The sequence below is a fragment of the Amaranthus tricolor genome, chromosome 17 (genome assembly GCF_026212465.1).
Source record: "Amaranthus tricolor cultivar Red isolate AtriRed21 chromosome 17, ASM2621246v1, whole genome shotgun sequence".
NCBI lineage: Eukaryota > Viridiplantae > Streptophyta > Magnoliopsida > Caryophyllales > Amaranthaceae > Amaranthus > Amaranthus tricolor.
This window is the reverse complement of record NC_080063.1, coordinates 7,964,419-7,987,091: the sequence shown is the minus strand read 5'-3', so window position 1 is coordinate 7,987,091 and position 22,673 is coordinate 7,964,419. Positions and strand designations below refer to the sequence as shown.

Sequence of the window (22,673 nt, the reverse complement as noted above, 5' to 3'; positions counted from 1 at the left end):
GGTTAACGGTTATGTGTCGGTTACAAAAATCGGTTACAGCTCGGATTCATCTTTCCCACTTTCGGTTGTCAACCGGTTCGGGTACTGTCGGTTCGATAAACCAAAAAAAAAAGAACACATTTTCGGGTCGGTTTACTTTCAGTTTCGGTTCGGATTTTCGAGTCGAATCACTTTTGAACAGCTCTACTCATATGCTTACTAAACTTGATCTTCATCATAACAACATATATTTAATTATTATGATATCCATAATTACACAACATGTCAACATGAAAACAAATTAAACATCATCTTCATCAATATCTTCTTTCTCTTTGCTTCCATTTCATCTCCACTCAACTCTTCAAAAATTTTTTAAACATCATCTTCATCAATATCTACACCCATAAAATTCATGAGATTAAATTGCATATTCACATAGCAACGAAACAAAAACCCATATATTTCTCCCGTTTTATCTAAATTTTCATACTAATTGAAATAATCAATAAACTCAACTCTTAAAACACCATTACTCTTTCTTAAGTATGTGGGATGCACTAAATGAAGACTTTGAAATTCAATCATATAAATAAGGCAAGATTTATATGTGACACTAACAAAAAATCTTAAAATTTTGCCTTTTCATCTTCAGTATAATTTATTTTAGAAGACAAAGAGTTTTATTTTATAGCATATGATACAAATAAAGATTAATTAAATTGATGAACACTAAGAGTTTCAATGTAATTAAATTTAATTGATATTTAAGAGTTTTAATGTAAAAAAGACATGAAAATGAAAATTGTATAAATTTGAGCGGCAAATTGTGTTGTATATGAATTCGACGTGGCACAAAATTTCCTGGATTATAATATGTATATGATTATTTTATTATGACTATATACTTGAAGTTTAATTATATTATTAATTTGGATCTATACTTTTTTTTATTGTATTATATATGTTATGAGTGAATTTGGTATTGTGTACCTAATTTTAAAATTAGTGTTTTTAATAATAGATTATCAATTTGATATCAAAAAGTTAAGTTATGTTAAAATATTAAAGATACATAATTTGTTGTGCATTTTTTAATTTAATCTTGTTGTACGGTCTTTTTGAGAGACGCATTAGATATATGGATTAAATATCTCAAATAATACAAATTAAAGAGATAAATAAGAATTTGAGTTTCTTATTTTGATGTCATCTATTTGAGAGACAGTCTCTCACAAAAATAGCTATTATTTATTTTATACGTTTCAAAGTCCACAATAAACAAAAAAAAAATAAAAGTCTTTATATATTTCCAATTTATAATTAAATGGTTGCTAATGCCTCAATGTCACTTTATACTAGATTTCAAAATAAAAATTAACAATTATAATACTAAAAATATAAATTAGTGACATAATTTTCAATGTCACTAAATATATGTTATTAAAAGTTAATTTTATTGTAGTGAAAGAAATAAATGGTTTTCATGATATAAAAGTCAATAATAATACTAACAAATTAATTAGGATAAAAAAACATCATAATGACATAAAAAAATTTTTATTCCACTTTACTTTTTATGTTGAGATTTGATTCAAAAATATAATAGCAGAGTATTATTTAGGAGTTATTATTTTATGTAAGTTATTAGTAGTAGTGGATTAGCAGGTTATTTAACTTTTCACATATTGCATTAAGTTAGTGGCTTAGTTCTAGGAAATTTAGTTCTTTGCATCTCTATTTAAAACCCTCTGTAGCTTTTCATTAATATAAGAAACAAGAAATGGAAAAACAATGTAGTAATTTTACGTTTATCACTCTAGCATACTTTGTTTAATTTTTTCCAACATAGTGGTATCAAAGTCAAGTTGATCCGAGCTTGTGAAATGAAATTAAAGAAGGAAAGAGAGATTGAAGTGCTCTATGAATAGGAAGTGGTTGAAAAGTACATAAAAAAAATTTTAAAAAGGGTAAAAGTTGGTGAGAAATGTATCAACAAAGGTGACGATTGATGAGAAGTGCATCAAAGAAAGAAAAAAACCGATGATGAGAAAGACACAATGACACAAGTGGTCATGGAAGAAAATCTATTATAGAAATTTTGGTGATAATGTGCATCATAGAGAGAAGTGTTCTAAAGAATCTGTAGTTGGTGATAATGTGCATCAACATAACTATGAGGTTAATAAGATGTACATCAATGAATAATGGAGAGAAGTGCTCTAAAAATTTCAAGGTTTGATGATTACGTGCATGAACAAGTTTGGTGATCGATAAAAAGTGATTCACGAGCTTTTGGGGAGAATTGCTCCATGGATGTTTGGTGATATGTGCATTAGCAAAGGAAAATTTATAATGAAGAGAAGTGTGTTGCGGTAGGAAGAGAAATGTTTTAAAACTAATGGAGATAGATGCTCAATGAAAATAAAAAAAATTTTGAAATCAAGGAAGAGTTTTGAGATTTAATTCAAAATTAAAATAGCAATTACTTAGGAGTTAGTTGTTTTTTAGTAAGTTATTAGTAGTAGTGTGTCAGTGGGTTATCTAACTTTCTACTGGCACTAAGTTAGAGGTTTATTTTTAGGAAAATTAGTTATTTGTATCCCTATTAAATCTCTTTGTAATTTTTCATTGATACAAGAAACAAGAAGTGGAAAAACAATGTCGTAGTTTTACGTGTATTACCCTACGTACCATATTTTCTTTTATTTCTCAACATTTTACACGTTTATCAAAGTTAATTTTAAGTCTTAATATCTCTATATACACAACATAAAAAATATTAAAAATTAAATATACCTCAAAAAATTTTATTTAAATTTATCTCTCCTAAATTGAAAAATTAGAAAGTAGAAAAACAAAAAGAAAATGAGGGAGTATACTATGTTAAAAATGTATGACAAATAATGTTTAATTTTAGCATTAATCAAAGATAAATTACAAAGCCAAATTCTTTATTAAGACCGTCTCATCGTGAGAAAGCTTAATATGGGTTGGCCTAATTTTAATTTATTAAAAAAAATTAAAATAGGTTAGATGTAGTTTTAAATATTTTTAATATAAATAATTTGGACTGCTTATATGGCTCCATCTTACGGTGAGACGGCTTAATAAAAAATTTATCTTTTTGTTTTATGATAGTCTATGGGGGCCGAATAACTTAATTAACATTAAAATTCAAATAAAAGTATATTATTTGATGTTTCTATTATTCTAATGTTGTTAAGTGTCTTACATTACATTTTTATAAGAGTCCTTGATAATAAATAAAAAATAAAATATTCAAACTTATGTAAAAGTTATGTGCGTCATTTGATTGATATTATAAATTTTATTATTCACATAAAATGATTATTATTAGCATCTGTGTAGATGCAAAATTCATCGAAATAGTAAAAAGAAATACTCCTATTTTTCATTGATTTAGTCTTATTTTATTTTAGCATGAAACTATAAAATTAAATATAGTGGACTAAAATAGTAGAATACTTAGAAATATAGGAAAATATAAAGAGTATAAGTAATGAAATCCTATCTTAAAATAAAATTTATTTAAATTCATTAGGACGAACTTAAATAGAAAATAAGGTAAATTGAATTGAATAGAAGAGTATCTACTAGAACTTGCTCAACGCATACTTAGAGGTGTTCATTCGGTTGATCGGGTCGGTTTCAAACGGGTGTTATTCGGTTCGGTTGCATTTCGAATCGGTTATTTTTCGGCTGTGTGTTACAATGGGTCACACTCGGGTCGACTCGGTTAGTCACGGTTCGGTTGGAGATCGGTTATTCAAGCTATCGGGTTAGCATCAGTTCGGTGTCGGTTGAAGTTCGTGTCGAGTGTCAATCGGTCTCGGGTTGTCATCGATTACTAATTGGTTCGGTTTTTTCGGGTACAGATCGGGTTCGAGCTTTATTTTTCGAGTAGTTATCTGTTACGGATAACTATTGATCGGGTCAATATCGAAATAAGTTAATAGTCAGGTTTTTAATTGATGTATGCTCATTTTATGGCAGATCAATTTATTTCAATTAGTTTATAGAGTTATAGTTACAGTTACATATTATCATTTACAGTTAACTCAATGCTATTACTTATTAGTAGAACTGTCAATTATGAACCCGACCCGCTAAACCCAAAAAACCTGATCCGCAAAAAACGGGTTTTGAACAAATAGTAATGCCCTTTTGAGATTTGAAGGATTAGTGTCTGGTTATCAGAATTGTAGATTGCAATGAAACATAATGATTTCAGGTCTATAATTATAGGGCAGAAAATGTTGATTTTGTTGGAAGATATACGAAAGGACACGGATTGATGAAGTGGCATTTTTCCTACATTGATTTTGTTCAACTTTGTATGATAATCGGACGGTTGATATTAAAATTTTAAAGAGGAAGATGCTTCACGCTCTATGTCATTGACAGGCGTGGCAATATTATTGGCTGTTTTACTTTATTGAGGATCAATGACGTGGCAAATGGATAATTTGGAGTTTTTTTTAGTGCTTGGAAAATTAAGTGGGAAGAAAGAGCGCCTCGACATTATTTTTTCGATTTGGGATTTTAAATTTTTAAATCAAGTATCCATTAGTGATTAAGGCTAGTGAATTATAAAATGAAAAATATTGAATTTTACAATATAATAATACGTAGAGGTTATTTAATTTGCAAAACCAGTTCCTGGGATAAGTTTAAAGGACAATCGCTCAGTGTCCAAATTTAATAATTTTGGAAAGCAAAAATGACTTAATATCTTCAAGAAATTAACTCTATCAATTAAATTCAACCACTTTGAAAGTATAAATGTAACAGTCGGTCGCCCAACCGATTAAAGTCTAATTAAAAAAATTATAACTAATTTTGTAACTGTATGCTAACTCGGCAGGGTTTTAGGATTACTTAAGTATGCAAGTATGACAAGAGATTTGTTAAGTATTCCAATTACTACTGTTGCTTCCGAGTCGAGTTTTAGCTTGGGAAGTAGGATACTAACAAAATGGAGAGCTTCCTTACTACTGGAGAGTGCCGAGACTTTGATCACAACCCGAAGTTGGCTATATGGATATGATATTTGTAGGTGAGTAAAAGTTTGGGGTTAAAAACTTTATATTTGTATATTTACATTAGGTGGATTTATAAGTGATGGATGTAAATTTTTGGGGTAAAAAACTTGATATTTGTATATGTTAATTTGGTGGATGTATAAGTAATGGATGTAAATTTTTGGGGTTAAAAACTTAATATTTGTATATTTATATTTGGTGGATGTATAATTAGAAAACTGAAATTGGACTTAATTTGCTAAAATTAGGTGAAAAAATTGATTCGGATTTATAACAGTTCGATTAACAATCGGTTCGGGTTGGTATCAGTTCGGGTTAAAAACAGTTCGATTAATAATCGATTCGGGTTTGTATCAGTTCGGGTTAAAAATAATTCGATCTTAATCGGTTTTAGTCAGGTTGCATTCGGTTACGTGCATAATTCGGGTCGGATTTGACTCGGGTCGATCACTGTTCAGTTCGGGTAACATCGGTTAAGGTTTATATGTCGGTTATAAAATTCGGTTGCAGTTCGAGTTCGATTTTGCCCTTTTCGGTTATCAAACGGTTCGAGTGAAGTATCGGTTCGGGTAATTGCGGTTCGGTAAACTTAAAAAACTTACATTTTTTCGGGTCGGATAATTTTCGATTCCGGGTCGGATTTTCGGGTCGGGTTTGTTTTGAATAGCTCTACGCATACTATATAAATATAAAAAGCATTAATTTTTATTTTAGGATCCAAGACTCACACTATCCAAAATGTGTCGTGTAGTGATGTTTATTCGGATCATCGGGTCAATTTCAGATCGGATGTTTCGAGTAGGTTTAAAATTAGGTTTTGTCTTCATATTGATTTTTACATAGTTTTGATTTAGTTTTCAAACCAAGCCAAAGTCAAATCCAATTTTAATGTCGGATGCATTTCGAAGTATTGAGTCTATTTTAAATACCGCCATAATATTTAAAATATGATTTACCGACGATTTCACGAGCTGGCTTGCTGTATAGAAATTAAACATAAACAGACAATGAGACAAACAAGAGGTTTGACTGCAATTAGTAACGGTCGTTTACTTTTGTTTCTTATCGCTTATCAGTTATCACTATCGATTCCAGCTACATCAATATGCATTTATTATCATCTCAAAAAAAATTATACATTTATTATCATCTCAAAAAAAAAAATTATACATTTATTATTGTGATACTTAGGATGTTCAATAATAAAATCAACTTTAATACTAAATATTTCAATTAAATACTGTAAAAACATAAAAAATTCATTACTTTATATAATTGTGACTTATATTCCAATGTAATTTAAAATAATATCAATCTTAAACTTGAAAATAGGCCGTTAATTAAAAATTTATGACCATGTATTTGTAGCCCATTGTGTACATATAGATCCACGCCTCTAATCAAAACTCAAAAGTTTATAGAAGTATCAAATGTCTTATTTCTTAACCTATAAACAAATAAATTATATTGAAGCATTAATATATTATGCTAATATGTTATACTCTCTTTATTTATAATTAAATGTCCAATTTGCTTTTTACATCATTTATCGACTACTTGTATGTAGTCATATGAAATTTTATTTAATTTGTACAGATGTAAATCTTATTAATCAACTTTTTATAGTAGTTAATCGATCATAATCAGAAATACTTAGGTAAGTATGCAGAATTAAATAGGACATTTAATATGAATATGATGCAAAATGTATAATTAATTATAAAACTAAAATAACATAATAAACTAAATAATAATTAAATCTAATAGTATATTTAATAAAAGTAATTAGTAAGAGTAAAGGAAAGGCTCTAGATTAATGAGAAAACATAAAAGTATTACATAAATAATAAAAAAAAAAAATTAAGTAGGATGAAAAGTGGATCTGATTTCTTTTACACCCACTATTTTATTACTCGTGATGCTTTTCTTGACTACTTTTAGAAAGTGGTTAATGGAAAACTTATCTTCCATTATTTAATTCATGGAGAAATCACTATGAATGTTGTTTGTTTGCAATAAAAATTAAATTCTCATAATTATTAACTTAAAAATTTGAATATATTATTAATTTTGAATATATTATTAATTGCACCCTTGAAATTTGCAATTGATACAAGTTATGCTTCGTCTGTATCATTTTCTTTATTTTTTAATTTATTTATATATTTTTCTTACTTTTAATTTTATCCTAATAATAATTTAGTGTGACATACCTTTTACTTAACAATTGTATCATTAAATATTATTTATTGCACTATGTTAGTGACTAAAGGAGTAATTACGAAGTGGGCATGATTATTTAAATTTCTATATATTTCATAGAAATTTCCATTTCTATTTAAGTGGAAATTCCTAACTCCTAAGTTTCTAAAACTTTTTGTTAAACAAACACAAACCTAATAGATTATTTCCTAAAAATTTGTAATATTTTTAGTTAGTTTAAAATCAAGTTTTATATTCATATGAATTTTATATAATTGTAAATTTATTTTTAAAGTCTTAAAATCGAATATAAATTATATTCAATTATAATGCTTCGATAAATATCATGATCCAATTAACACCCCTGTTTCAAACAAACAACCTATGAAATTACATTGTTCGAGAATTTATTTTTTGTTTTACATTTTATGATTTAAGATAAAATAATTATGGTTTCTACTTTATTATTCCATTATCAAACAAAAGGATAATCAACACAAGAATCCCACTGCTACAGATTAATACATGTACTACATTCTAGCTAACCTGTGACCGACTAATTATTGCGGATATAAAGTATATTTAATAATTTTATTCAATATTTAGCAAAAAATTTTTAATTAAAATCAAAAGTCGAAAACAATAGAAGTCCGCAACATTAATATTTTCGAGATACTGTTTTCAAAGGTCCAATCATTTATTTTCACATGTACACCAAGATCCTTCACTTAAGTAAGTCGCACTCTCTTCTCCTATATACGTGGGGCTAATGTTAGGGATAAATATCTTATATATATAATGAATTCAAAAGTTAAAGTTAAAGTCAAAGTCAAATGTTTAACTTTGGGCTCCTTCATAAACCTACAAAAGAATTTTCCTAAGCCAATTAGTTGAGCCCTATACATAAACCCTAAATTACCCACTTCCTAAAATAACTACTCACTACTAGGGATGGGCATTTATAGATATGAATTGGGTCTGAATCTTAATTTTAGGGTAGGATCCAGACCCGGACCCTAATATTAAGGGTCTAAAAATTTAGACCCAGACCCAGACCCCCTAAGGGTTTGGATCTGGACCCTTAGGGTCTAGGATCATACCCTAAAAAGTTTATTTTCTTGAGTGAGATTAAAGGGTCTAAAAAATAGACCCAAATATGGACCCTAATCTGAATCCTTATTAGACTCTTAGGGTCTAAATTCCTAAAATCCATCAAGAATTACTTAAAAGTATCTAAATTAATAATGATTTCAAAACCAAACTTTAGAACTAATTTGAGTAACATATTTTTACTTCAATGGAAGAAATTACTCTAACACTGCAAACAACATTAAAGTACTTAAATTCAAGTTACAAACACACTAAAATCCAAAATACACAATTAATCTTTGTCCAAATACAAATCTAACTCCCATATCATCCATTTTCTAAATGTTGCACTCCTTCCTCTAATCACGTGGGTCGTCATCAAGATTCTACAAACATTTATAAGAAAGCGAATGTAAATAGAAAACATAAATTAAAATAGTGTATATATATATATATATATATATATATATATATATATATATATATATATATATATATATATATATATATATATATATATATATTATATATATATAAAGTTTATGTTAAAAATAAAATACCAAATTTATGATATCAACTACTTCACCATCGCCTTCAACATCAAAATCTTCATTTATAGTTGAACAACCATAAACATTTTCTGATGTACCTTTAAATGAAAACTACCAAAGAAAATGTAAAGGATCTAAAATGATTCAATAACATGAAATAAAATAAATGTTATACAACTACACCAGCAATTATTGAGAAAAAAATTCAGGAAAAAAAAGTAAAAAGTGTATTACCTTTAAGGTCTTTGGTCATCCAATTTTGCAAACACATAAGTGCTTCTATAGTATGGGAGTGGAGTCTACATCTGTGTGGACTAACTACTCTTCCTCCCGTACTAAAAACACTTTCCGAAGCCACGGTCGAGATGGGTATAGCAAGAATGTCCTTGGCAATCTTTCTCAAAATTGGATACTTATCATTCTTACTCCACCATTTAAGAACATCAAACTCTTCATATTCCGGTAGTAATTCACTTGCTAAATAATGATCCACTTCAAAGATTGGGTCCACTTTCTTTGTGCTAGTCTTAGCAATTTTATTTTGTGCCCATAAATCCTATCCACTCTTAGAAGATTGCACATGTACCCTTTTCTTGGAAATTTGACTAAGTAATTCATAATCCTCATTCTTATTCTCTTGATACTCATCAACTAGCATATTAAGAAGCTTTCTAATTCTTTCAATTCGCACCTCCGCTTAACCATCATAAAACAAGTCAAAATAAAACTTAATACAATCCATGTTGTTTCTTGGATCTAAAATAGATGCAACAGCTAACAATCCATTAATGTCTTCCCAATACTTGTCAAATTTTTCTTACATTTTTTGAGCCATACACTTAATAACTTACACATCACATTCTAACCATTGCTTCTAAATAACTTTAATTTCACAAATACATCGAAAAAACAAATTAATGGTAGTGTATTTTCTTCCGGAAAATACAGGAGTTGTATCATAAAAAATCTCCAACTTCTCACACACAAGAGCAACTAAAGTTCAATCTTCTTCACTAGGAACCTCAAATTGCTCATCCGAAAAATACCTTGAGAGCGAGTCATGTGAGATGTGGCACCGATATCCGTATAAAATTGCTCATCCGGAGTAGATAAAGAGAGTGTGTTCATAGCATGATCGATGTCCGTAGAAATATAATTCATAGAAGTATTAGTCCCGGTGTGATAACTTTGCGCCGGTCGTGGGCCAAGAAGACCATCAGAATACCCATTATTGTAAGAATGAGGAGCAGCCCAAAATGTAGTGGGAAAGGGGGCAGCAGGCTGGGCCCAATTCTGGCCGGCCCAATTATGCCAACTAGGAGAAGGAAAAGAGGGATATGAGGGTGGGCCTGAGTGATTTCTGTTGGGCCGAAAAGAAGTAAAAGCATTGGGCCTGTGTTGTTGCTGCTGCCAGGGACCAGAAACAGTGGCGGAGCCATGGTGGCTGCCACGGTGGGTCCGGCCACCACGACGGGAGTGGCGGTGGCCACCACGATGGTGGGAAGAGCCGTGATTGTTAAAATGAACGGAATTTTCAGAAAACGAACCTTTGGTTGTGGTAGAAGAGGCCATGGGAGAGAAAGAATAAAGAAAAAAAGTCGGGATCAAAAACCGAAGCTTTTGATACCATGTAAGAATGACTCGGGTTGCCTTTCTCATTAATGTTAATGTCAATATATACAAGATTGTCACTACACTTTAGGAAACTAAATATTTCCTAATATTCTACATAATCACAAAGATTATACAAAAATATGCAAGAAATCAAAGAGATATTATTCTAAGATATTCTAAGATATTCTAATATTCTAATAAATAAACACACTAACTATCCAAAAGTAAATAAAGTAAATGCTTACAATAGGTTTAGTGGAAAACTAAACTTGAATAATCATACATTATACAAAAAAAATTTGGAAAATTTCAAGTGTCACAATTAAAGAGTATTTGCCCAATGACATGCAATTATCGGATAAATCATACATTATACAAAAAAGTTTAAAAAATTCTAAGTGTCATAACTAAAGAATGTTTGTCAAATAAAACTCATTTATTGGCTAAAAAAATGATATTGCATTTGATCTTGATTAATATTTCTACCATTAAAATATTTGACTAGTATTTATTTATAGTTAAATTGAGTAAATTAGAGAATATAATATACTGCATAATATATTATTGATAATTACCAAAATTGCAGAGCCAATTTATACATCTATAAGTCAAAACTAAGTATTTCAATTATATAATATCTCTAGTTTTATTTTCAATATCATATATTTATATATATACCGATGTTAAAAAAATCAAAATCATATATTGCATGAGTTTTTAAATTAATCTATATTATTTTCATTTTGCGAAAAAATGTACTAGTTGGTAGTGACTAATATCATGGAGGGATGGCCTGGCCCACAAAAGTGGGGAGAAAGTCAAAGTGGAAGCAAAAGGCATAGGAAAAAGTAATTTTCATAAGGTGCACAATGTCACATGATCCTTTTTGTTCTCTAATGCTGCCCAAACTTTGCCAACAATTTGCATGCTCTCACCGACACTCAAGACCCAAGGTGCACCGATCAAAATCCTATTTGGACCATTCCTTTACTCTATTATCAAATTTGTACGAACAATAATTCAACTAAAAGTTTAGTGTAACAAGTTATATATTCTATTATGTCTTTTTATTAGATAACTAATTCCTCTGCTAGCAATGTGTTACAGCATAGCTATGCATGCTCACTTAATATCTAACGTTAATTATATTACTGAATCCAACGGTAAATAAGATTAGATTATATCATTGTCTTTTATCACGTTGAATTTTTATATTATGCCAATGAACTAACTCAACCAACAAGTTAATATGATAGTTGTATCCTCTTAAGTCATAATACATTATTCTTGTGTCCCAATGAATTAAAATCATTTGAGATAGTGGTAGGTTTAAGAAGCTATGTGAAATTGTTACTTTTGTCTTTTAATGTTATAAATATGGTATTAAGTAAAGAAAGAGATTGAATTGTGCGGATAATATTAAAAGTGGGTTTACATGTATAGACTTGTGCAACTATTTGGGGTCCCTTAAATACGCAGGTTTTAAATGGGTTAAACCTTAAGGCTAGTTTTGTTAGCTTTTTCTATTGGCGTTACGCTTGTAGATTTTTTTAATTTCTCTAATAAACAACTAATAATCAATATATATTTTATTAAATATTTTCCTAAATAATTATTTTATTCAACTGGTTCAAAAGTCAATAAAAAAATCTAATTTTTTTACTAGTCAAAAAGTTGACTAAAAAGAATAACAAACAACCAACGGCTAACGTTTTTTAAAATGATTAAAGCCTACTACGTGCGATAGTGGGTCTGCCTTGGATGGCACAAAAGCTAGCACCTAAAAGATGGTGATAAGAGTCACTCGTAGGAAATAGGAATAACATTGAACAAATCTGTTGTGAAAGTCACACTTTTATAAAGGTAGCGTCGGCTGTTTGATTATGTCTAATTATTAGCCGAATCTTCGATGATATGCTTATAATCTTGTGCATAACTGGTTTCAACAATCGATATTATTCACTTTGAACATTGTTAAAACTTAAAAGTATAGAACTTCATGTCTAAGTGGCTTTTGATATTGCAATAAGGCTATTAGACACAAATAAATGTATGTATTAGAGTTAGAAAGTGGTGAGAATATATATATATATATATATAAATAAAAAATTATAGCAAATTAAAAAGGATAAACTAAAATAAAAAGCGTAAAATTTATAAACATAAATTTTCATTTTGAGAACAATATTACTTTCTTTGTTCCTCTTAACTTGCATCACTTTTCTTTTTCGTTTATCCCACTAATTTTTAACATAATTTTGGCAAAGTTTTCTCTTTTTTTCTTTTAATCTAATCAACACACTTATTTTCTTTTGTCATCCTAATTGTTCATTTTTATCATTAATTTTTTTGTCTTATTCTCCAGCTAATATTTTTTTCACTGAATTTCACTCATATACTTTAGGTGTAAAATGAAAAGGACAAATGGAATAATTCTTCACATGTACACTATAAGTTGTAAGTCTCTGTTAGAGTATATAACATGTCGTGGGGTCTCAACCAAAAGCTTAAACTTATTATTAAGGCCCCCAAAATATTTTATATACTCTAACATTCTCCATTGTTAAGAATTATTAAGTAACTTGTGCAAGCTCATTTCTGAACTTTCGGTGGCCTAGGCCGAGATTAGAAATAGGGGCCCTTATCGCCTTTCAAATTTTATAAAGCATATCAAATTTTCAATTTCTACAAAATTAAAAAAATTGCTACTAATAGTAATGTCAAATGCAAAGATAAATAAAAAGTTAGATAACAATTTTTAATTACTAATATAAAATACTTTCTACGAGCATTTGAAATTGTAATGAAAAATTGTAAAGACAATTTTTTAATCACTCGAATAAAACACTCAAACATGGAAGTTTCCCCTTTTTTCTTGAAATTGTAATGAGAATTTAAAAGTTTTGCAATTTTTCTTGAAATCAACATAGTAATTAGGAAATGGAAAAGTTTCCATTTAGTTTTGGAAGAAAGAACCATTAAACATTTCTCATTTTTATTTTTATTTTTAATTTTTTTTAAAATTTAAATTTGATGACTTAAAGCTACATAATTATTAAAATATGGGGCCTTGGACCATCACCCCGCCCGCCCTAGGCCAAATACGGCCTGAACTTGTGTATAGGAAAGCCAATTGGTCGCATTTCATTCATTTGATATAACATTCCTCATAATTACTACATACTCCCTCCAATTCTTTTAAGTTGTCCCATTTCGTTTTGGCACAATATCCAATGCACTAATTTAATTCTAAATATCTCTAATTGCGCATAATGAAACATTATAAAAATTTGATATTTATAAAATTTACATTGATACGAATCAAACAAGATCTCATTTGACGTCAACATCAAGAATAAAATACAAATTAAGAGTGATCGATGAATAGTGTCAAAAAACTTAATAGGACAATTAAAAAGAATTGAAGGGAGTATATCATATGTGTATACAAATCACAATCTAGCTATAACTATGCACTCAATTCACAAATCCAGGTATCTTGCAAGTTGCAGCATCCATCCATTCCATTCATGTTATAATGGAAAGTTTGATTATTGGTATTAAATGAAGAGAATGAGAATGAATTTTAATTTCGATTTTCATAAAATTTGTTATGGTACGTTTGGAAATTGTTGTGATGATCCCCGCGCATAAAGGTAGTTATAACTTTGATATATGCAAGTAAATAACTTGGAGCCATGAAGCTAGAAATGAAATCTTTTGATAGGAATCATACTTGGTCTATTGTGAAGGCACTTAAGAGTAAGCGGGCCTATGGGTTGCAAATGGGTCTTCAAAAGGAAACAAAGATGATGTTCACCATATTGTCTAATCCTAGAGTAGCTGCAAATGGTTATTCTCAAGTTGAAGGTATTGACTTCTATGAGGTGTTTTCTCTGATGGTGAAGCAGACTTTAATTGTGGCCATATTTGCTTCGGTGGTGATGGAGGATATGGAGTTACATTAATTAGATGTAGGAACAACATTTCTTCTCATTGAGTAAAATGCGAAGATCTACTTGAAACAATTTAATTTGAAGGGTTTGAGGTAGTGGGTAATGAAGACTATGTGTGTGGCTTGGAAAGATCGTTATACGACTTGAAGCAATCTTCAAGACAGTGGTATAAAAGGTTTGATTTCTTCATGTTGTTACATGGTTTTGCACATAGTTCTTATGATTGTTGTCTATATGAAGAGAACTAGTGTGAGGTCCTTAATTTATCGTGTGTATATGTAGATGTTATGCTTGCTGCTAGTAGTTCTTTACTTGAAGTTGAGGCTTTGAAGAATTGTCTAAGAATTTGACATGAAAGAATAAGGAGATACAAAGAAGATTCTTAATATGGAGGTAATTAGGGATAGAAGCAATAGGTTCTCATATGGATAATGCACATCTTGTTTTTACTCCCCTTGGATTTTGCTTTTTGCTCTCAAGAGATGATTGTTCACAAAGCCTGCTTGAAGAGCATGCTATGAGGGGTATTCCACATGTGAATATTGTTGGTATGTGATGTATGCTATGGTGCGTTGTAGACTCGACATTGCTCGAGCAGTGAGCAACTGAGCATGATCAATAGACACATGAAATATATGAAGAAACACGATTGGGATACAGTGAAATAGTTGTTGATATACTTTAAAAGTAAGAGTACATCGAATATATGCCTTAAGTTTAGAAGAGATGAAATCGGACTCATTGGGTATTGTGATTCAGATCATGATGGAGACTAGGGGTGTTTAATGGGCCGAATAAGGATCGGGCCAGGCTTAAGTAAACATAAGCCGGATTGGATAAGGCCGGTTAAACTTAATATGGGCTTTAAATGGGCCGGACCGACTCAACCTTGCCTATTTTATCAATTCATAACAATTAAATTATCATTTATAATTATTAAATTGAAAGATATTAACAATGCAATTGACATTGTCATTTATGATATTTAAATTATATACTCCTTTCTATTCTCCTTAAGTGTCCCATTTGACTTTTTACCATTTTTTAGGTGGTCAAATGGGACTACATGTGTAAGAGAAAACTGGAGTTTTTAAATTTTTATAGTTGTAAAGTGAGGTTAGTAAGTGTAAAGATGTAAAAAGTTAAGTTTAGTAGGAATAAATTGGTAAAGTTAACATACACAAAATAGAAATGAGACATTTAGGGTGACTTGACCCAATAAAGAAATGAGACACTTAGGGTGAATAGGAGGGAGTATTAATTATGTTATTTACAAAGATCCGTTTTCAACCCTTATTAAGTCTTTTTACAGTCCACTTCTTTTTAATTACAGTAGAACTCGTTTTTGGTCCGATCCATTGACTACCCCTAGTGGAGACTTGAATGGTGGAAAGTCAACCTGAAGTTTTGTATTCAATGTGAGTGGTACATTATTACCTACTTTTGATAATGTGCTCTTGCATAAATACTAATCTTCTGCTATTTATTTTTATTTGCTTTAGCCACAAAGACTAAAAGTTAAGTATAGTGAGTTAAAAATGGGACAAATTTATATTATATTTAAAATAAGAAAAAATATAAAAAATAAAAGTAATAAAGTCATATTCAAAAAAAATGAAATAAATTCAGAATGTGTGCCATTTCTTTATCTACTCATTTTTCAATGTAACTAAAAAGGTAGGCTATTGTAAGTTCATAGAGTAATTAGTGTTTCTCAAGAAATATGGTAAAAAGAAAATTAAAAAAATAGTATAAGTCATAAAAAAAATAAAAATATAAAAAAAAATAAAAATATAACAATTTGGATGGAATATACTTAAAAGAAAATGTAGCAATTTTCAAACTCTCTCATATTCAACCTATTAGTAGCATTTATCATTTTTTATACTTGTCGATTCAGCATTTTAATCCTTAATATCTCGAATTATACATAATTAAAAATTATGAAAAATTGATATTAATAATCCTTACATTGATACAAATCAAACAAGATCTCATCTAATTATATTTTAACTTATAAACTAAGAGTAAAATATAAATTAAAAATGATAAATAAATATTGATAAAAAATTAAATGAAAATAGTAGGTAGAATATGACAGAGTATAACACATAGTGGGATTACAACTCTACCAATATGGCCAAAAGTAGCTGAGAGAGCACAGAATGTGGAAGGCAGTGTATTATCACACACTCCACAACCCACTTCACTCAGTCTCCTCACTCACTCACACACACACTCACTCATCTATCATACTTCAATGTTGGATCATTAAACTATAGTAATTTTTCTTATATTTTTACTTTTTTTAACTACATATTATATTTTGTTTAATCTTATTTTAGTTGTCTTGCATACAAATATTTAAAAAAAATGAGAAGACTACCTAAAATAGTAGACTCATGTGCAATATAAATTATTTTTAATATTAAAAAAATAAGGAGACCACCTAAAATAGTAGAGCCATGTACAATATCAGGTATTTTTAATATTAAGAAAAAGACCACCTAAAAATGTATGTCTTAAAATGAAAATGAAACAATAGAGGTGAACTGCTAATAAAAAAGGAGACAACTAAAAAAATTAGGGGAGTATATATTAGTAAGGGACATACTTCCGCTGTTCCATTATACTTACTACTGATAGTAACATTTCTTCACTGAATATGTTACCATCGGTAGCAAGTATTTCCGTACGGAGAAAATAAGATAAAAACACAAGATTGTATTTTCGACAAGGGAGTGGAGCCTACTCCATCCCCATTAGTTTGTTTTGCCCTTGCTCACATGACTTACCACTATATATACACACAAGTAACAACCCTTTTTTGGCACTTCACTTCATTAGTAAGGTAGTATAGCTAGCTTAACACAAAGCTAGATAGCCATGAAATCTCTTCACATTCCCCTCTTCTTCTTCTTCCTACTCCTCCCTCTCCACACCTTATCTAAACAACAAGGGCAAACCCAACCCACCCACTACTGCAACCTCCCAACAGACAAAGGATCAACCCTAAAAGTATTCCATGTATCAAGCCCATGCTCACCCTTCAAGCCCAAGAAAATGTCTTGGGAAGAAAGTGTGATCCAAATGTTGATCGAGGACCAAGCCCGGTCGCAATACCTGACCAGCCTGGTGGCTAGGAAGTCGGTAGCGCCGGTTGCTTGGGCTCGGCAGCTGATCCAAAGCCCAACATACATTGTAAGGGTGAAAGTTGGAACCCCTGCTCAGACATTTTTAATGGCTTTAGATACAAGTAATGATGCTGCTTGGTTGCCCTGTAATGGCTGCCAAGGTTGTGGATCTTCCCATTTTAATTCTGATAAATCTACTTCTTTTAAAAGTGTTGCTTGTGGTGCCCCACAGTGTCAACAGGTTTTTATCTTCATTTTCCTTTTATTCAATCTGTTTTATGAATTTTAATTAGTTTGGTTATTATTCTGTTTGTTTTGCAATACTTCATTTTACATTCTTATTAATGGGACCTTAAAAACTTCAATTTTAAGTAATAGGAGTAATATATGAAGTATAAGTCATTTTCATCATAAATTTGTAAAATTGGTTGTACAAAATAAGAGTACTCAAAGTTTCCAAATGGTGTTGATTTGGATGGTAGGAGTTGTTGACAAGCTTTCTTATCTCATAAAAGTATTGACGGTATATATATTAATCAGTATTAAATGTTGGTATCGGTAATGAAAATTTAGTGTAATTTCAGTAGGGAAATCTCTTAAAATATTAAATAATAAAAAATTGTGAAAAAAAAACTTTTTTATAACAATAATTTCATTATTATAGAATAACATGATGTATTTTATGAAAATTTATAAAACAAATGGTTAGTAACAACGACCAAAAAGACTATTAATTGTGCATATCAATAGCCAACAAAATTTAAGTGACTTCTATAATTCGAAAATTAAGTCTTCTCTTCATTGCAACAACCAACAAATATTATATTCCTCAATTGGGAATTGACGTGATTTGATTCTCAATCAATCCAACCCTAACGTATCTATGTAAACAAAAAAAAAAAAAACAAGGCTTCCAAAAGTCAATATGTTATTAGTTGTCTTAGTTAGTCTATTCAGCCTATATATAAAGAGTGTCTCAAAATAAAACCGTCTCACACGAAAATTTGTATTTTTCTATAGTCTATTCTTATAAATGTGTTACGGTTTTTGATCCATTTTTCAGGTAATAAACTCGGCATGTGTCCAAAACCTATGCAGCTTCAACCAAACCTATGGAGGCTCAACCTTAGCAGCCGGGCTATCCCAAGACACAATAGCCTTAGCCCAAGACCCAATCCCCGGCTACGTGTTCGGATGCATCCAAAAAACAACCGGAGCATCCGTACCACCGCAAGGGTTACTGGGTCTTGGTCGAGGTCCATTATCTCTTCTTGCTCAAACCCAAAGCCTATACAAGTCCACTTTCTCTTATTGTCTACCCAGTTTTAGATCTTCTAACTTTTCAGGGTCCTTAAGACTTGGCCCAGTTGCCCAACCAAAAAGGATACATTACACACCATTACTTAAGAATCCAAAAAGACCCTCTCTTTATTATGTGAATTTGATTGGTATTAAGGTTGGGCGTAAAACTGTTGACATTCCTCCTCAGGCTCTGGCTTTCAATCCTAATACTGGTGCAGGCACTGTTATTGATTCTGGTTAGTAGTTACTACCTTTTACTCTTTCTAATTTAATCAATCAATAATCAAGTTTTATATACTTTCTCATTTTTAATTAATCCATTCGTTTTTTTGTTTGTCCGTTTTAAGTTTTTTCACTTAAGGAGAGATAAATTTAAATTTAATTTTTAAAGTATATAGTAAAGAAAAAATATGTTCATGTGGGAATCTTATTAGATTCATCTTGATTCAAAGAATTTTAATATATAATTTTTTATGATGCTAACTAAGAAATATCGAGCCTTAAAATTTTCTTTGAAAATGCGTGGAAAAAATAAGTAGACAATAAAAAGGAACAGATGGAGTAGTTGTTTCATAATGCTTTTTTATGCATTCCATTGCATTATAAATGGAAATGTTCTTTTAAGTCATAGGATCGATTTCAAATCTGGTGTTTCGGATCAGATTCCTTTTGAGTTTGCTAAGATTAGATAAGGATCAACTATCATTTAACAAGTTTTTAGTAGATGAGGTGCTACAGTGCCACTGTTGCCACACTATCTATAAAGTAATGAACAGAAAAGACCCGTGAAGTGAAGATTATAAGATTATGGGCATCACTACTAGTCTACTACGGACTTTTTTATACAAACAGAATTGATAATTTGATATTTACTCGATTTTTAATTGAATTAAATTAACCTTAACTTTAAAAATATATTTATGATTATGTAAAAACTAAAATAGACACAAATCTTAATTTTAAACCGACTAAAAACTGATCCGATGATATGAATAAACACCTCTTTATATTCACATTTGTATTAGTAGATAATAGTGCGTACTAGAGGTGTTCATTCGAGTGATCGGGTCGGTTTCGGATGGGTGTCATTCGGTTCAATTATATTTCGAATCGGTTATATTTTGGATGCGTATTACGACGGGTCACACTCGGGTCGGATCGGTTAGTCACGGTTTGGTTAATGATCGGTTTATTCGAGCTATCGGGTAAGCATCAGTTTGGTGTCGGTTGAAATTCGTGCTGAGTTTCAATCGGACTCGGGTTGTCATCGGTTAATAATTGGTTCGGTTTTACCGAGTACAAATCGGATTTGGGTATTTTTCAAGTAGAATTCGGCTACGAATTACTAATTACTGTCGATCGAATCGGTATCAGATTAAGTTGTTAGTCATTTTTAATTGATGATAAAGTTCCCTTCGCTTAAAACAAAATAGTTAAATCAATTAGTGATCATATTACATTGTTACCCTTATTTGTTTGACCGGAAATTAAAATTATAAAGTTCTATTAATTTTTATCTAATTTGATTAAAAGCAGTTAAATAAATATTGACCATTGATTATTAACTCTAAATATATGAAATCATGTATTTATAAAATTTATTTTATTAAAATATTTATCACTTTATTAGAATAACTAATAAGATGATTGAATATGAGATCATACTTCTATGTTAAAATTGGTTCAAGTTTACAGCACTTCGATCTAAATTTCGTTCGGGTTAAGTTCGTTTTAGCCGGATCGAGTTCGGTTCCGAGCATCATTCGGATCGGATATGACTCGATCGGTCATTATTAGGTTCGGGTAATCTCGGTTACCCGTTATGTGTCGGTTACAGCTCGGGTTTAGTTTCCCCATTTTCGGTTGTCAACCGGTTCGGGTATAACTTCGAATCGAGTAATGTCGGTTCGATAAACGTAAAAAAGGAACACATTTTTGGATCGATTTGCTTTCGGTTTCGGCTCGAATTTTCGGATCGAATAACTTTTGAACCACTCTGATGCATAGTGATCCCAAAAAAAATCATATCGGGCCAAAATTAGTTCAGGCCGAATAGAAAAGGACCATTACCTTTCTTTTCACCCCATCAAAAGATGTTTTTGTCAACCACAACTCACTACCATGCATGCCCTCATTTTACTTTTTCTTTTTCTTTTTCTTTTCTTGTCTGAACCAACACTTCAAACATAGAAGCAATAGTGAAGCCACATGAGGTCCGACTGTCCGAGAGGTCCAGCCTCTCGATCTAAGCGTGCTTTCTATTACAATAACTTATTTAACCAGTTGATTTTAATAATTAGTTAGAATAGCTGTGCAGCGTATTTAAAAACAGCTTATTTATAGCAATAGCTTGTTTCAACCATCTAGTTTTTAAATATTAGCAGCATTGGCTGGTTTGACCGTACAATTCTCTATTTGTATCAAAATAAGCTAAATTTTTCAATAAGTAATACCAAAATATCCTATTAATTTATAATTATGTAATATAAGAGCGGATTAAATATTAACAAAATCAATTAAAGTTTGATGATCACAATTTAACAATTTTGATCAACTAGGCATATATAATTTTTTTATCAACTAGGTTTATATAATTATTCTTCTATTTATTGATCTGCTAAAATTCTATTCGCTTAAAAATTCAGGCACGGTGTACACACGGCTAGTGGTACCAGCCTACACGGCGGTGCGAGACGAGTTCAGACGTCGAATGGGAAAAGCAAACGTGACATCCCTAGGAGGATTCGACACATGCTACAACGTACCAATAACCATACCAAGTATAACATTCATGTTCCAAGGCATGAACTTGTCCTTGGCACAAGACAACTTCATGCTGCGTAGCACTTCCACCAGTATCGCCTGCCTCGCCATGGCCGCCTCCCCGGAAAACGTAAACGCCGGCCTTAATATCATTGCCAATATGCAGCAGCAGAACCACAGAGTAGTTTTTGATGTGCCCAATAACAGGATTGGCATCTCTAGGGAAAATTGTACTTAGATATATTATTACTATTTTGTTTTAGTAATGTTAAATTAATTAATTAATATAATATTAATTAGTGTGTTAAATTATGTTATGGGAATGGGAATGAACTTATTTTATTTTAATTTGTGTGTGTTTCTTTTTTTATAGTGAGGATATCCGTGACTTGAAAGGACTATATTTTTGTTGTATTGTATGGTGTTAAGTCAGGTAGAAAATTGGGAGCAGCTGAAGAACTGAACAAAATAAAATAATGGAGTTGTTTTATTGTGCACTGCAGTTATTGTTTTTTACTTGTGAGTTGTAATCTTCTCACGGGTATTCTGCTTCCTCTGTAACGCTGTTCTTTGTCGTTCATTTCATGCTCTTGCTTAATTCATGGTCATCAGGTTCGTATGTTTAACATTTTTAACTGCATAGAATTTTAAAAAATTGGGCGTTATTATATATATATATATATATATATATATTAAGTGTTTAAAAATATAAAACTGTTAGATAATAATGAAACTGTATAGAATTTTCAAAAGTTTGTCAATTTTTGCTTGACTAATGTCACTTTAAATAGTAATTTAGTTATAACTTAATATAAGTTAAGACCATAACCATAATTACAATATGAACTATTTGACGTATATAAACTTTTAGTATATGTGATTTGAGAAGTCTGGAAGGAAAAAAATATTTCTACTATAGTTTTGTATAACAATTAAAATTTATAATCATATATAGATCCTCTAATTAATAAAAGTATATTGAATTAATCCCACATATGCTAATACAAAATAGATGAA

At 30.3% G+C, this 22,673-nt stretch overlaps 1 protein-coding gene across 1 annotated transcript; it reads left to right on the top strand.

The window, feature by feature from the left end:
• The first annotated feature begins 17,251 nt into the window (after window positions 1-17,251).
• On the top strand, window positions 17,252-22,260 carry LOC130804524 (aspartyl protease AED3-like). Its single transcript, XM_057668990.1, has 3 exons — window positions 17,252-17,832; window positions 18,655-19,129; window positions 21,539-22,260. Exons 1-3 carry the CDS (start codon window positions 17,344-17,346, stop codon window positions 21,892-21,894), a joined length of 1,320 nt encoding a protein of 439 aa, XP_057524973.1. The 5' UTR covers window positions 17,252-17,343; the 3' UTR covers window positions 21,895-22,260.
• The last annotated feature ends 413 nt before the right edge of the window (window positions 22,261-22,673 follow it).